Source organism: Corvus moneduloides, chromosome 1, assembly GCF_009650955.1.
Source record: "Corvus moneduloides isolate bCorMon1 chromosome 1, bCorMon1.pri, whole genome shotgun sequence".
In the NCBI taxonomy this organism is placed as follows: Eukaryota; Metazoa; Chordata; class Aves; order Passeriformes; family Corvidae; genus Corvus; species Corvus moneduloides.
The window spans coordinates 112,030,428-112,045,932 of NC_045476.1; the positions used below are offsets into that span (position 1 = coordinate 112,030,428).

Here is a 15,505-nt window from a genome sequence, read left to right on the forward strand (position 1 = left end):
CTTTCAGACTGCTTTGCTCTTCTTTAAGTCAGGTGAGGATGCCAGTGGGTGTGTCCCAACCTCATCGGTGTGATACTGAGCATGGGTCAGGCACTCTCCTATCTTCCACTGTTCCTCAAATGGCTGTGATTACCTAAATCAATAAGTTTTCACAGGTTCTCATCATGGTGCTGATAACTTTGTTGGCTAGGTAGGCTAGAGTTTGGGGTTTTTTTATTACTTGTACACCTTACCCCCCTGCCCTTCATTTTTTTCTTGTGATAACATAAGCTATTTCTGTAGTTCACTCATGAAAATACGTCATGTGGGGCTGCTTTCAAAACCTTTCTAAAGATAGGCTCTGTCATCTGTACTACTCTACTTCCTTTTTATCGGCTGGGACAAATGCCCTGTCAGAGAGAGTGAGAGAGACATTACTCTAGTTTGAAATGACTTTTTGATACATTCATGTTGGCCATTTGTTGTGTTTTGTTCCTAATCTCATTATTTTTACAGGATTAGAAATCCTTTAGCAGTGTGCTCCAGTAACTTTGATATTAGAAGTGCTCTGGCTTTTCTGTTCCAGCTTTCCCTTGTAAGACTGGGTGCTGTGTTTGGTCTATTCTTTTCTTTTAGACCTTACCTGGCATCTCTGGCATCTGCATAGCAGCGGTTAATGGCTTAAAAATTATTGATGGTGGTTCCCCAAGCACTGTAGGGACATTTCCAGTGGCTCCTGCTGACTTGAAACCACTTGACTGACTGATGCGTTTTCTCTGTTCTTCCCTTACTCCATCCAACCTGCACTTGCACATCCTGTGTGTCAAGTGAAATATGCCCCCATTATCTAGTCCCAGCTAGCTGCTGGGAAATGAATTCAGCCTTTCTCATGTTTTGTAACAGGCCTGGTTTTCCTTCTAATGTATTTATAGACTCTCTGCTTATTATTTGCCACATCTCTTGGTTAATTCTAAGTCACTTTGCATCCTGGTCTTCATTTCTCCTTTTATGTTCATCCCTGAGTCATGTGTCTCTGGTTCTGCTTTGGTGTACAATTCCTTTTTGATATATTCCTCCCCTTCCCAGGCCCTTTCAAAGCTTCTGACAGTTTCTGTCCCCAGGCTTGCTAGGTGAAGTTTCTCCAGAAACACTCCAGCTGCATTTTCATTTTGTGGTGGTGCTGCCAAGGGATGCGTGTGTGCCTGGGATGAGGGAGCTTTGGGTCCTGACAGGTAACTCATGTCTGCAGTCCCCTTTTTGTCCCCTTTGAAAGGTGTGTCTGGTGGTTTTAAGGTGACTTCTCCATCTCCTCCAGAGTACATTATGTTGCCTCTGGTTTTCGTCTTCATCAAGAAACTTTAAAGACATCTGTATCATCCACCTTCCTAGAAGGCCGAACAAATATTTTAACTTATGCTATGTCTTGCAACACCTCCAAGCAGCTTTTTTTTATTGTTGCTGATTGACACCTCCCTGCCCCCCCTGCAGTCTCCCTCCTGCATCTGTGCTTGGGCCTATGTCCTGTGCCACCACATCTGTTAAGTCATTTAACCTGGAGCACACTCTGCTGGCACGATGGCAGCTCATCTGGATGTTTAGCACCTTTCTCCACTGATTTTCCTCTTGTCTCTTCTTACTTTTTTGACCTTCTTTTCATGTTTTTTTTTGTTTTTTAATGTGCTGGCTCTAACGGGTTTGTGCTTATATGTGTACATTTAGGATGCCACGGTGATCTCTCAGCACAGCCAGCGTGTTTGTGCATTGAAGTATAAGGGTTGCACTTGCTGGGCTGGAGCCTCGTGGCCCTGTCACCCATCACTGCCCAAAGGAGGGCTGCTGCTTCCCCCTCCCCATCCTGGGGAGGTCCAGCCCTCCCAGCTGAGCCACCAGGCCCCCAAAGTTCTGGCATGAGAAAGGTAACAGGAGCGTGAGGTTGGGAGAGGGCATCCAGTGGCCCATTTTGGGGTCATTCCCACCCATATCCATTCAGGACACATCTCTGCAGTCACTCGGCTTGTCAATATCCACTGAAGTAACTGTAATGCCAGGGAGGTGCCTCCACTGTGAGGCTTCCAGCTGATGCTGGCCCTGGTGATGGGTCAAGAAAGAGCTGGTTTTAACTCTTGGGGACCCTCTGCCAGGCGTTTGTGGCTTGGGTGCCTCCTGCTTGTCAGGGTGAAACTCACCCACATTAAAGAGGATCAACAGAAAATAATCATTTTCCTAAAAAGGAACCCAACTGGAATGAAGTGAGCTGAGATTCAGGCAGTTTGATGAAAACAGTTTAAATTTCAAGCTTAGAAGTCGGCGTTCTGGTGTGTATTCTTTTCTTGAAACATATATTGGCATTTCTGTCACTGCTCATTGCAGCAATATTGTTCTCCATATGCTCTTCTCATCAGCATCTCATCGTTATTGGATAAATATGTCTCTCATTATGCAGAACATTATTTTTGAAGTATGGAATCATTATTTTGTTACATAACTTCCAAATTTGGACCTTTGCAAAGATTTATAACAATCTTCAAGAATTACTGTAATTAAAGGAGAACTTTCCACAAAGAGAATTAATTAGATCAAAGAAGCATTTAAATGTAAATCATTAATCCATGCATTGCAGGAAATAGTTAGTGGATATGTGTAGCTCATTTAATTATACTTGGTTCAATTTTGTTTTCTTATTACATCACAATTTATTCAGAATTAATTCGCGATTTCTTGTCTAATGTGACTTCTGTTTGCTTAATATAGCAGATATTTTCAGTAGCATGTATTTATATATAAATAAACATTTATTAATGACTGCGGCATTAATTAAACTGTGGGCTCTGCTGTTAATTAGCTGTGAATTTTGTTGCTCTGTGGATGCAACCCAGAAGGTTTGTGCTCTGAAAACGGGAGGTAGAGTGTCAAGTAAGTTTTTGAATGCATGAATTTATACAGTAGATTGGCACTGTCACTTGCTGCAGGGGACCAGGTGACACAGAGGACAACATGGTTTGGGTTCCCTTATGGAGAAAAGGGAATTATGTGCTCTAAGTCTATAACGACCAATTGATAATGGGATTGGGAGTCTCCCAATCTGTGACAGATTGGTAGCTGAAGGGAACAAGGTCTACGTGTGGTGTAAGGTTTTAGGATGTAGGGGTTTTGTGAAAGTGGTTTGCAGATTTTGTAATCCTTATGTAATGTCTTTGTGTAGTGTAAGGGTATGAAAAGATTTATTTTCTGTGATTTGGTCTAATAAAAATTATTATAAAATGCCATGTTGTTGGTTTTTTGAAGTTGTGTTTTAATATTTTGACAGTATATTAATATTTATATTCCCTTACGTGTTCATCAGCATCACTAACACACTGACCTTTTAAAATGTACATACATTTTTAACTTAAGTTTTTTTAAGTTTTTAGTAGTAGATTAAAATAAGCTAGTTTGGGGCTCCCCCCCCCCCAACCCCACCCCTCCCTTTAATCCAAAGACTTAATTTTCATTCTGATTTTCAGTCTGCAAACAAATGTACTTCTGCCTCAGATTATCCAGTATTAGCAGCATCTGTGTCAAGTTTGGACTCTGCTAATCTTTTGGAATCTTTGAATACTGGCTTGTAAGCCAAAGTGTAGCTATCCAAGAGCACATCTGGCTTGCATAGTATTACCTCATTTGTGTAAGGTAGTGCTCCCAGTTTCTCTTCATTGGTTTGTTTTCTGTTTGTTGGAAAGGGGAATTTGATACAGAGGCTGTGCTGGCAACAGAAAAAGTTTAAGAAACTTGAGTGATTTCTTTCTTCCTGTACTGAAATTCACATTAGAAGTCATGGTTTTGGTACATAGCCAGTTATAGTAAATAATCAAATAAGAATAAGAAATTCTCAGCCAGCTGCGTGTTTAATAAATGTTTAGGCACTACTAGCTGTTCTGTCAGGTTTGCCTCAAGAAAACAGAGGTAGAGTAATATTTATGTTGGTAAATTTCATAAGATTACTGTTATTTCTTTCAATAAGTGAAATTTCCTCTTCCTAGGAGGATTGTTGTGCTACTTGTAACAAGTGAAATGCTGTCAGAGTTCATGTGGATGAGCAGCTGTTTGCTGAGGAAGGCAAGACAACTTACTGGTTTGCACTGAGAGAGGAGTGTTGTTTTCTGCCTTGTAATTTAGGTCTTTTCAACCCACACTAGATGGAAGGAGATAAATCTTAGCAACACTGTCATCTGAGGAGTTTGTAAGAAATTGGATTTGCAATGTGCTTGCTTTGCTTCTATTTACACCTGTAAGATAGCAGTGTGAGAAGACTAGTGTTTTGTTCTTGGTATTTGTTACTAAATGTGTTACATGCATGGGGAAATAAAGACATTTGGAAATGGGCGACCTTGTGTTAATTAAATCCATCTGCTATCTGACTAATGATGGTAATATTGTATCCAGGGAATCTCTTACACTGAAAGATTTGATAAAGCACACAAAGTTTTCTAATAAAGCACTCTTAAAGCCAGCAAGAACTCCTGGAACTGGAGAGAAAGCCAGTCCTAGAGAGTAACTCAGTACTGTAAGGCTACGCTTCATGCAGGAATGTCCCAGAAGAATACAAGAACCACATTTGTTGTTCCCTGAGATTCAAAATTATAGCTGACAGGAAAAGTTAAACTTGTTTACATCTCATGCTACACGAAGTTGTGGTTTATGGGGCTAATTTAAATGGCTGTTTCCATGCTTGCAAACAGCCAGGATACAAATGTGCATTAGGAAAGAAGCTACACAGGGTGCAAAAATGAACTTTCAGAGTCATGGTGATGGCAGCTGAAGGAAGACAGGCTTTTGCTTAGGTATGAGTGGCAATCTGATCCTACAGAGAATAATAATACCTCTTTCTAAACAGCAAGAACGACAGTTACTTTTTATTTACACTGCTCTAAGTAGTATCAAGAGGGGGGAAAAAAAGTACTGCAACTTACTACATGCATTACTCGTTGTATTGGTCATAGGTGCTCTTTGGTATTGTTTGAGCAATGATTTTTGTAGCTGTAAGTTAGGTTTTGGTAACTTCCTAATTCATAGTTTCTGGAAAAGAAAATTGATTACATAGTTTGAGTTTATTGAAATAATTATTTGATTAATTTGCATTTCATGTCTTCATACACTTGTACAAGACATGGTGGGGGGGAGGGGTAAACTTGAGACATTCATGGCAACTTGGCTGCTTTTAAAGCAAGGCAAATATAATGAGTGTCGGATGAAGAATAGTTTATTCCATGTTGATTTGACAGATGGGTAAAGCAAAACTGAGAGATTAACATTGTTGTGCAATTTAATGTTTAAAGCATACAAAAAAGAATGGCTTAGGAGAATTGAACGTGGAGGATGGGTCTGTGTGATCTACATTGAAGGAACTTGTTTAGGCTTCCTTCATAGCAAGTTGAAGTCACTCTAGTATGTGATTTATCTCAGCTTAAAGCAGGAATTTAAAATAGGTCAGATGAATCCCTCTCTGTTTTTCAGGAAAACGTCTGTTTTTCTGCTCCACATATAAAGTGACCATCTATAAAGTGACCATCTCAGATACGGACAGTTGAAGTTTGATTAAATTAACACCTTTCTGACTGTCACATTTTTAGACCCAAGTTAATTATTACTTCTTGTAGATGCTAAATACAATTTGTTAAAAAACACATTTCAAAAGATATTTTTTATACAGTTGTGCCAGTTTGAGTGTAGAAATTTATGATGTGTTTCTAAACAAGTGTGTCACATGTTAGTACCTTGAAAATGTGGCCTGAAGCATAATTCTGCCATTTATGCTTTCTAGTTCTGCCTCTCTCTCGTGCTATTTTGGCTGGCAGGAGGTGGGAACATGCACCCCCATCCTCACATGCAGTTCAGGAGCTGAGCACAGGCTGAGTGCTGTGACTTGCTTTGCTCTGCAGAGACATGTATTCACTGGAGAGCTTAGCCTTGAAAGCGCAGAGTACACGAGTGAGTTTGAAAATAGTAATTGGCCTCGTTTAAAACATTTTATGTCAAGCAATTTAGCTTATCAAACATTTAAGTGGAAAAAAAAAAGGAAAGAAAGGTTTGTACTTATGTTCTCTAATAAACTTGCTTCTACTAGTAAACAGTGTAGTGTACGCTAGGAGTTCATAGTGACTTCTTAGCAGATGAATTAGCAGATGTATGTTTTGTGGAATCACCTATAATTACACAGTAGCCATGGTTACCAGGTTAAAGAAGTCATGTCCTGATGACTAACAGAAATAGATTGCAGCAGACTGGTTTGCCTTCAAGTTGCTTAGTAGCAAAATATTCAAGAATAAGTTTGTGAGGTCTGAGAACATATGAGTAACAAACATAAAAAGCACGCTCCCTTTGCTGAACTGACGTAGAGTCTGCTTTTTCAAATCCTTGTTTTGATACAAAATCACAGTAATTTTTTTAAAGTTGGGGTTTGCTTATATTTAGTTTGAGAATTGGGTGCCAGCCACAATTTGCAACAAAACTATTTAATTGAACTAGTTAAAACTTTGAATTAATATTGCTAATATTTGCATTTTGATTTCGTACTGGACAAAGTACAAACAGACTTTTCACATTTAAGGAAAGTCGTATTCCTTTCATTTTAAATCTAACACTTAGAATGACTTAATGGAAGTCTTTATGTTTTCTTTTGGATGCTCTAGCACTTAGAAAGAAATGACAGAAGTGCAGATAAATTCAAGTGGGAAGGACAGAACTGGGTTTAAGGACAATTGTATGTTTGCACTGTTTTTGGTGGACCTATTTCAGAGTTTCTTGTATGTATAGAATCATATAATCATTTTGGTTGAAAGACCTCTAACATCATCTAGTTCAACCATTAATATATTGCTTAAAAGCATCAAAAGTACTTGAGTACATTTCCAAAAGGGAGTGCAGGTGCTGAGGAGCTCAAGCCCTGTTGACTTCAAAGTAAAGAACAAAAGATTTAATGTTTCAAGTTTCCATATGGTTTAGAAACCCAAACTCCACTGGGTTTTAGATTTAAGGCCCAATGTGTTACTCTCCTTTTATGAATTATGAACTATGTAATCTGTATTTAACTTGAACATAAGTCCTATGACTGTGTATTACTATGTAGAAAAAGATTTTTTGGCAACGTGTTTTTTGAGAGTATGGATGCATTTAGACCTGGTCTTTTGCATGAGGGAAGCTTTCCTAGGGATCCTGGTTGGGACAGTGTGATAGATACGTAAGTTTTAAAGTCTGAGGATATTAAGACTAAAACTTTCTGATCTTTCTTCATTTTGTATGCCTACCTTACAAATTCCCAGCTATGAGATTGTACTCAGTAGGTCTGCTCACCCTCTTTTACAGAATAATCAACCATGACTACAGAATCGGGATCAGACTCTGAGTCCAAGGATAAAGAGCAGGATCAGGAGGAGAGCCCTGCTCAGGAAGGGGCGGCGGAGACCCAGCCACAGGACCAGCAGCAGCCGCAGCAGCCGCAGCAGCAGCCGAGTGAAGAACATCAAACCGCGCTCGAGCAGTTCTCGGCTGTGGCAGCGCACAGCACGCCAGTGAGGAAGGAGCAGGTAAGGGAGCCCAAGCACACACGCTCACTGCACGCCACTGGCTGTGTACCCACCTACTGCTCCTGGGAAATAATGAGCCTGGCACGTTAGGAGTGGAGATTCATATTTGGATATGCATGGAAGGGTGTTCAGTGGGATGCTGTAGATCTGGGCTGGTTGGTCTTTGGCGTTTAAAGAGAAACAGTTCTTGCGCAGAATGTTTTTAAATTCATGGCAGGTATTTCTGCCCCCAGTGCTTAAACAGGAGGGCAGTCTCATTAACTAAGCAGGAAACATCTTCGACCTTGCGTTTGCATTAGACAGCAAACAGTGTCAGTTTTTATGAAGCTGAAAATGTTTTCAGAGTTCATTTCTTTTGACACCTGCTGAACACTGATTTCATGCTTGCTTGTCTGATGTGTGAGCCGTGAAGAATCTGTGGTCCCTTAAGTTTCTCGTGGTTCTGAAATGACTGCATTATAATTACTTGAGCTATTTATGTAATAGGTTTCAGAAGAGCTATTGCATGCTTTTCCATTTAGTTCATTGTTGCACTTACTAAATTTGCGGAAGCTGCTTTCTTCTTTCCGTTAATAATTTCCAGTCAATAGGATTAACAGGAATTGTTCTTCATGGGTAAATGACACACAATTAATGAGGTACCTGCAAATCACTTCCCTTAGCTCTGTGAGGTTATGACCCTCATCTGATCACATTTACCTTTGGAGAGTGGAATAAGCCAGTCTAGCTCCTCCTCTCCTCCATCATTTAATAAATTCTGGCTGTTTGAAGCGGGCTCCTGTTGTTTTACCTGGTTGGAGTAGGAAGTACTGGTGAAACAATTCTGATCTCTCAAATAGATCAGAAATTTCCTGTAATTAGTTTGGGGAAAAGAAGCAAGGCTGCTTGTCCAAAAGAGAAGAGGTGTTGAATAAACTGGTCATTAATTAAAAGGGTAATTCTATCAGTTTTAGGCATAAGTATTAGTATTTATAGAGATTTTCCAGACATCTTCAGTAATCTTTCCACTTCAAGTTTCTTTTCATGTTAAAAAGTAAAACAAATAAACAGCAACAAAAAAAACCCCAAACCACAAAAGAAACCCAACCCTAAAATAACCACACACACACAAAAACCCCCAGTTTAGACACCAAGCCTGTCCACATGTGTTTAGAGGTGTGAGGTGCTCTCATGTGCTGCGTGATCCCTTTCTTTCCCAGAGATCACCAGTGAGCTGGTTTCTGTGGAAGGCAGGATAGAAGAACTGGGTTAGTGAAAGGGATCCGTGACACCTTCCTGCCGAGATTACCAGGCTGAATCCAAAGGTCCGTGCTGTAAGCAGACTGCCAAATCCAGCTGCACAGATAGGCCCAGCGTATTTCAGAGTGGCTTAAGTGTCTGTAGCTCAGGAAAGGAACATTAAATGTGGCACTAAGAGACAAAGCTGTTTGCAACGGTGTCATTAAAAAGCCAAAAACTGAAGGAGCTCATTCTCTCTCTTGCTGCCTGTAATTGCAGTGAGGAAGTTGATTTTTGCTCTTGCTCATATGAGAGAACCTTGGGAAGGAAGATTTAAGTTACCAATCCATGACAGTGACTTTTCTTTGTCATCCTATGCACATAAAACCCCCCAACATTTTAATGTAGGTGAACTTGTTCATATTGAGATTAACAGGTATTGTAGAAATGAGTCCTTCCTTTCAGGTGTAATAAGGCAGCCTTACTTTCTGCCTGCCTTCCTGTCTCTTTGAAAAAGAGAAGGCGGCATCACACAAGGTTGAGCACCAATGTTTCTGAGAAACTACCATAAGTAGATGGGATTAATGTGTTTTACAAATGTGGCTATATCACTTTGTATCACTTCAGTGAGAAGCTGAAAAGTATCCAAGATCATTATTGCTGAATCCCATTACTCCAGAGGCTTCCTTTGAGAGGGGGCCCAGCTTCAGAAGAGCTTGAATGTACTCTGTCATACATGAGAGAGATTATGCTCAAAAAACGCAAACCCTGAAGCAACTTCTGCTGCATTAGAATTTAGTCCACGGCACTTAGAAAATAGAGCAAAAAGAGAGTACAGAAACTACAAATAATACAGTGCAGACATATCTTGGAGAAGAATTTAGGAGAAAATGAAGCTATGCTAGCAGAGAACAAAATAATTCACTCTGTACATGGGTCTTTCACTGGCCATTTGTTTTTACCTAGATTCCAGGATGTCAAGTTTCTTTAGGAAGGAGAGACTTAATACAGTCTGAAAGTACCTCAATGCCTGAACATATCAGCATAGTTTGGGGGAATCTTCTCTAATGGCTCTTGGCATGCTTTATTCGCCAGACAAATGAGAGGAAAACCTTTTGTATGATTTTAACCTAGACACATTCCCCTGATCTTAATATAGATGGGAACCTTAACAAACAAAATAACCTCAGTAATATTTTTTAATGTTTATAAATAAGCAAACCTCTGCTGTAGTCTTAAGATACTGAGTGTCTTTGTGAAGGAAAATAATGACTAGTCCATTGAGATTCACAGAAATTGCTTGTAGGCTCAGTATGGTTCTAAGGTTTAAATGGATGATGGGTGTCCTTGTTGTGGATTTTTTTCTCAAGCAGCTTTTCTGTTTTCTTGAAAGAGATTAGTTCCATGCTGGGGTATTTTGTTGGTTGTTTTTTGTTGAAGCAGAGTGCTCACTCTCACATGAGAAATGTAATGAGCCGCTGGGTAAGGCAGTGCATTTTTTCCCCGTTTTTTTACCCACATATGTGCACATGCACCTTTCCTGGCAGATTTCTTTTGACAAAACGTATAGAAGTCATCAGAGCCCCTCTGCCCACCAGCAGCAGTGCAGCTCTGCACAGAGGCCCAAGCAGGAGGCATCTTCAGTTTTGTTTATTTCTCATTGCACGAGGCTGGACCACTTGCCAGCTGGCTGCAGGTGTGGTAGAAGGGTAGCTGGCCTCCAGCCTTGCTGTGAGCCCAGGGGGACTGTCCCTCCTCATCACAGCTGCTGTGTTAAATGCTCAGCGAACAGCTGATCCACTTACATACACTGTGCCTTCATCTCCTGCCAGTTTTCAAGGTATGCAAGGACCTTGACATCCAGGCACAGAGCTGATGTCCAGCTGCTGGAAGGAGAAATTCCTCTTGTGCTGGAGCTAGGTAGGGGAAGAGACGGCTGGCGCTGGGCTGCTCCTGAGGAAGAGCACTCATGGCCTGGAAGATGCAATAGATTTTGAAAGCATCCCTTGTTTTTTTATCTTTTAAGCCCCACTTTCTTGCAGTTTCCCCATCCAGGGAAGCCCAGGAGGCCATTGCTGTGCCCTCCTTGCAGGGAAAGGAGGACTGTGGGGTCTTGCCTCACCTCTTAGTAATTTGCTGGGGCTTTGGTGGGAGCTGACACTGTAGGTATCACAGCCAGCTCCAAATTGTCCTTCCCCCCATTCACTGGAAGGCAGAGGGGAAACTTAAAGCTTGTTTTTATGAAATCACTCAGGGACAGTACCCCGTGATTTAGTACACTGTTGTTTCAGGTTATATGATGCAACATTGTTCTGGTCTCAAAGCAGCTTAAAGCCTTTGGATGGATTTGCTTCATTTTCACAAAGGTTTATTATATACAATAAATGGAAACAGACTTGAAGGATTAATTTACAATATTTTTCCACTAATGCTTGTTGCTTATTACACTGAAATAATTCAGAGCCAGAGCAGGTTGGGGTTTTTTTGCCTTGTAGTGAGATAACAGAAAGATGTTTTTATTTCATTTAAGCTTTAGCTGAGGTATTACTGCACTCCTGTTGAGGTTTTGTTTGGAGTCTGTCACGGATATAACTGATGAGAAGGGTAATGACTGCAGAATAGTGCTTTTGCTAGGAAGGGTGAAATGCTGTAGAACTGTTCTGGCTTTCATCTAGTGCTGTGGAGAGGACTGTGGGCTGTGCTGCATCACGGTAACTTCAAATGGCCTGACCCTCAGATAAACCCAAGTAAAAGCAGCCATGGTTGTTACTTCTTGCCCCTCTTCCCTGCCATACCTGCCTACTTCTCTCCATCTTGAGGGACTTACTGGGCATCAGCAGAGAGCAAAATTCATCCTCTCAACCTGTACTTACTGTCCATTTAGGCAGCCAGCTGCACATTAAAGTTATTTGGCCCCTCACTTCTGTCCTGTTTTCTTAACCCTTTGCTTGGGTTGTTGGGGAGTCTTTCTCTCTCAGGCATGTCAGCATCCCCTTATGAATTCACACTGTTCAGGGGGGATCCATGACCTCATTCAGGGGCCGTTTCCTCACTGACAGCAAAATTAGTGCAAACCTGATGGTGTTTTTCTATTCCGTATGACACCATGGTAACATTGTATGATTTAACAGGTACGGGATTTCAAAGTAATATCAAGAAACCTTAGGAGTATCTGTTCATCAACAATGTTTACTGATTACTCAGAATTTCCAAAACACCAAAAAAAAAAAATACAGGAAGTCCAAGTGGGATTTTGTACCTATGGAAAAAGTAAAGGTCTTAAAATATTTTCATGAATGCCCCTCCTTCTTGGGTATTCTGTACATTTTGGAGGGAGAAGGCAGGGCTGGGAGAAATATGGGAAATCTTTTCAGTAAAGACTCTGTCCTGCATCAGGGATTTTCTTGTCCAAGCCGCAAAAAAGGCTCACTTAAATGCTTGGGTGCCGCAAGCACAGTGAACTGCAGGGCATGATTGGTTTATCTTACTTCAGAAAGTATCTTTCTTTTTCTTTATAGGCCACAGAGAAAGAAGAGGAGTTTGCTGCTGCTAGTGCAAAACAGCTGGAATATCAGCAGCTAGAGGACGACAAGCTCTCTCAAAAATCTTCATCTAGCAAACTTTCCAAGTCTCCTCTAAAGATCGCCAAGAAACCAAAAAATATGCAATGCAAAGTGACGCTCCTGGATGGATCGGAATATGCGTGTGAAGTAGAGGTAAAAGGCTTTTTTTCATCCTTTTTTTCATCCTTTCAGGAGGTAAATGGTGAAAATTATATTTCTAATGTAAGGAAAAGGATGAATGGCCTGATATTTCACCACTGCCAAGCACAGAGATAGTTTCATTGTTTTCTCTGGAGGCTTTCGAAGATGGTGCACAGATTTTAGCTAGGTGAGGGATTCTGAGCACTCCCTGAAACAACCAGAGACTCTGGATTAATTTTCTGTTGACATATGCCACATCAGAAAACAAAGTATAGACAACAAAGCCCATAAACAAAGAAGGATTTTGATCCCACTGGGTTTTTCATTTCCTTGGTATTTTACTGAGTTGAGACTTCATTGAGTCATTGTCCATACAGTAATTCTGATTTGTGAGATTAGTGCGGGCATGAGAGACACCCTGGGTAAGCGGGGGAAATGTCAGGCACAAATAGCAGTGAGAATGGAGAGTTTTGTGTGCTTTTCCATGATGTCTGTGAATCATAACTGTGTCTGAATGTTACTGGTAGAAAGATGATGTGATTTTTCTGTAAGAAAAGGTCAGAAAGTCACGCACACAAGACAAGGCTGATCCTGGCCAAGCAGTGGCTGCAGAGGAAGGATGTGTGTTGGAGGGCCTGACTAGGCCAACCATCCTTTGGGTAACTGTGGGTTGCCATGGAGAAGAAAAGCCACCTGGGGAGAACAGGGGTGTATAAATGCAGAGCTTAAATAGTCTTCAGGCTTGAAAGGGAAATCTGCAGGAGCATGGAGAAGGAGAGAGGATGGAGAAAAGGAGTACCTGACTGGGAGCCAAATCATGGCATCTTTACAATCACGTAGCATTCAGCCCATTTGTCCTTCAGCTGCTCTCATTTTAAGTGCTTTGGAGAGTGGCAGGTGAGCAAAAACCATATTGATTTTTATTCAACCCTGGCATTACAGTTTGGGTCAAATTTTGCTATGCCAGGAGTGAACTGGGAACAGAAGCTGGTATTTTACTACTCTTACAGCAACTTAGCAGTCCATGTTGTTGAGTATCTTTTAATTTCACTGGTCAAGTCCCATGTTGTTTCCTTCAGTCTAGCACTATCTCTCTGGACACATCCTTTGTGACTATTAAATGGTCATTTCTTGACCTGTAGTCTCAGTTTTGTCACTCAGGGATAGTGTGGGAGCCATTAAGCTGGAGGAATGACTCATACTGGCTTTGATGGAAAGAGTCAACTCATTTCAGCTTTTGACGCTTGCTTGTAAAACGTGAGTCACTTTTTGGAATACAATCAAGTGAATCTTACCAAATAAGATTTCTATGGAAATCTTGTCTAGCAGGCTGAGCTTTATCAGAATCTAAGATGGAGCAGAAAGGGAGAATTGTTATGTTAGATGTCCACTTATGCAAATAAATGCTGTGAATAATACTTTTTATAGGAAGTTTCACTCTTTCACTAAACTTGAGTTCTTTTGAAGTGTCAAAATGCTGGCATATGGAAGCCATCATGTTTTATTGCTTGTCAGATTTCTATGCTTTGCAAGTTCTGAATAGCTCTTGAATAATGTCCAATATAAGTTTTGTATGCATTTTTTCTATTTACATTGCTGAAATATTTTCAAGTTGTATTGACTGTCATCAGTAATCATTTTATCTGCTTCTAAGATGATCAGGCTTCCCAGGCAGAATGTAATATTGATGAGAATAGAGCTCCTAAAAGAGTGAATTTTCAAATGAAAAAGCTGTAAGGCTATGATGATGAGCAGACCGTGGGGTGCATTGAAACAAAGTTGGTTAGGAGGAACAAATATTTCAGGGAAGAAGTGCAGCTGGAGTGACGCATAAATTTACATACTTTAAACGGTGTGATTCAGACTTTGCATCCTTCCTAGGTGGTTGTATCAGTGTTTTTGTATGTATTGATGATACAGCTGCAGGTACCTCTCTGGCACAGCCCACTCCAGCCCATGGGAACTCTTGGTAGATCCCAAGGGAGTCCACTCCCTGTGTGTGTAAAGTTTAGCTACAGCAAAAGGGTGCTGAGTCCAGCCAAGAGAAATGATGCGACTTTCACTGTGCTTTTTCTCCCAAGGAGTAAAAAGTATGCACAAAGAGAGTTACAAGGGCAGGGAAAATGAGGGTCTGTGTCAGGAGACATCTCAGGAAATCATGTAGGAGGCTGAAGGTGAAGTTCTACAGAAATTTTTGGGGAATAACAAAGTTCTGTGTTGGTTTCACAGAAACCTAGTGCTGCGGCATGAGAAACAATCTATCACATTTCAGAAGAATGCTATCATATTTTAAGGATCACATTCAAGTGAACTCACTATACCAATTTAAATGGGGGAAAATATAGATACATACATACGTATATATGTACACAAGTATATATGTTCATTCTTCTCTGTCAGCAGCACACAAAGTCATTCAGTTTTCACAGAATCACAGAATATTCTGAGTTGGAAGGGACCCACAACGACCATTAAGTCCAACTCTTAAGTGAATGGCCAATACAAGGATTGAACCCACCACCTTGGCCTTATTAACACTATGCTGTAAACAAGTGAGCTAATCTCAGTTCTTTTATATATATATATAAAATAGAAAGTATACTGAGGCACCTAGCATATTATGGAGGCCAGTAAATTCCCCAGTATTAATTCTTTAAAAGAAAAGGGAGAGGGACAGACAACATGGCAATCAAATATTTAATATTTCCATTCCTTGTGTTCAACCCACACAACTGCATCTTTCAGAGTGGACAGTGACCCAGCGTGGGATGTGACAGTTGTTACATGTGAGTCAGAAATGTCATCCTGTGTTGTCAGCTCCTGTCTTTCAGGTCCATGTGTATCATGCTTCTACCTACTGAAGGCTACAAAGCAATGTAATCTAGAAGGACCAGAAACTGAGAAACCTAATTTGAGCTAGAGCAATAGCTCTGTCAGTTAATCTTGATTTGGATGCAGGCCAGGTATTTATCTCTCCAGAATTTCATTCCCTAGTCTGGGAGTTGGGGATCATTATAGAATCCATCAGTTACTCTATAAAGT

General features: G+C 40.6%; 1 protein-coding gene across 37 annotated transcripts in view; it reads left to right on the forward strand.

Annotated features, from left to right (window-relative positions):
- EPB41L3 (erythrocyte membrane protein band 4.1 like 3) overlaps positions 1–15,505 on the forward strand; it is a 143,279-nt gene that overhangs the window by 70,100 nt on the left and 57,674 nt on the right. For 24 of the 37 annotated variants that reach the window (XM_032122447.1, XM_032122528.1, XM_032122545.1 and 21 more), the window contains 2 exons: positions 7,342–7,541; positions 12,278–12,475. In XM_032122447.1, the coding sequence (XP_031978338.1) occupies positions 12,422–12,475 (54 nt within the window). In that variant the 5' untranslated portion in view covers positions 7,342–7,541; positions 12,278–12,421. Of the gene's footprint in view, positions 1–7,320; positions 7,542–12,277; positions 12,476–15,505 lie in introns of those variants that run through there. The other 13 variants (XM_032122369.1, XM_032122536.1, XM_032122554.1 and 10 more) reach the window with 1 other exon arrangement.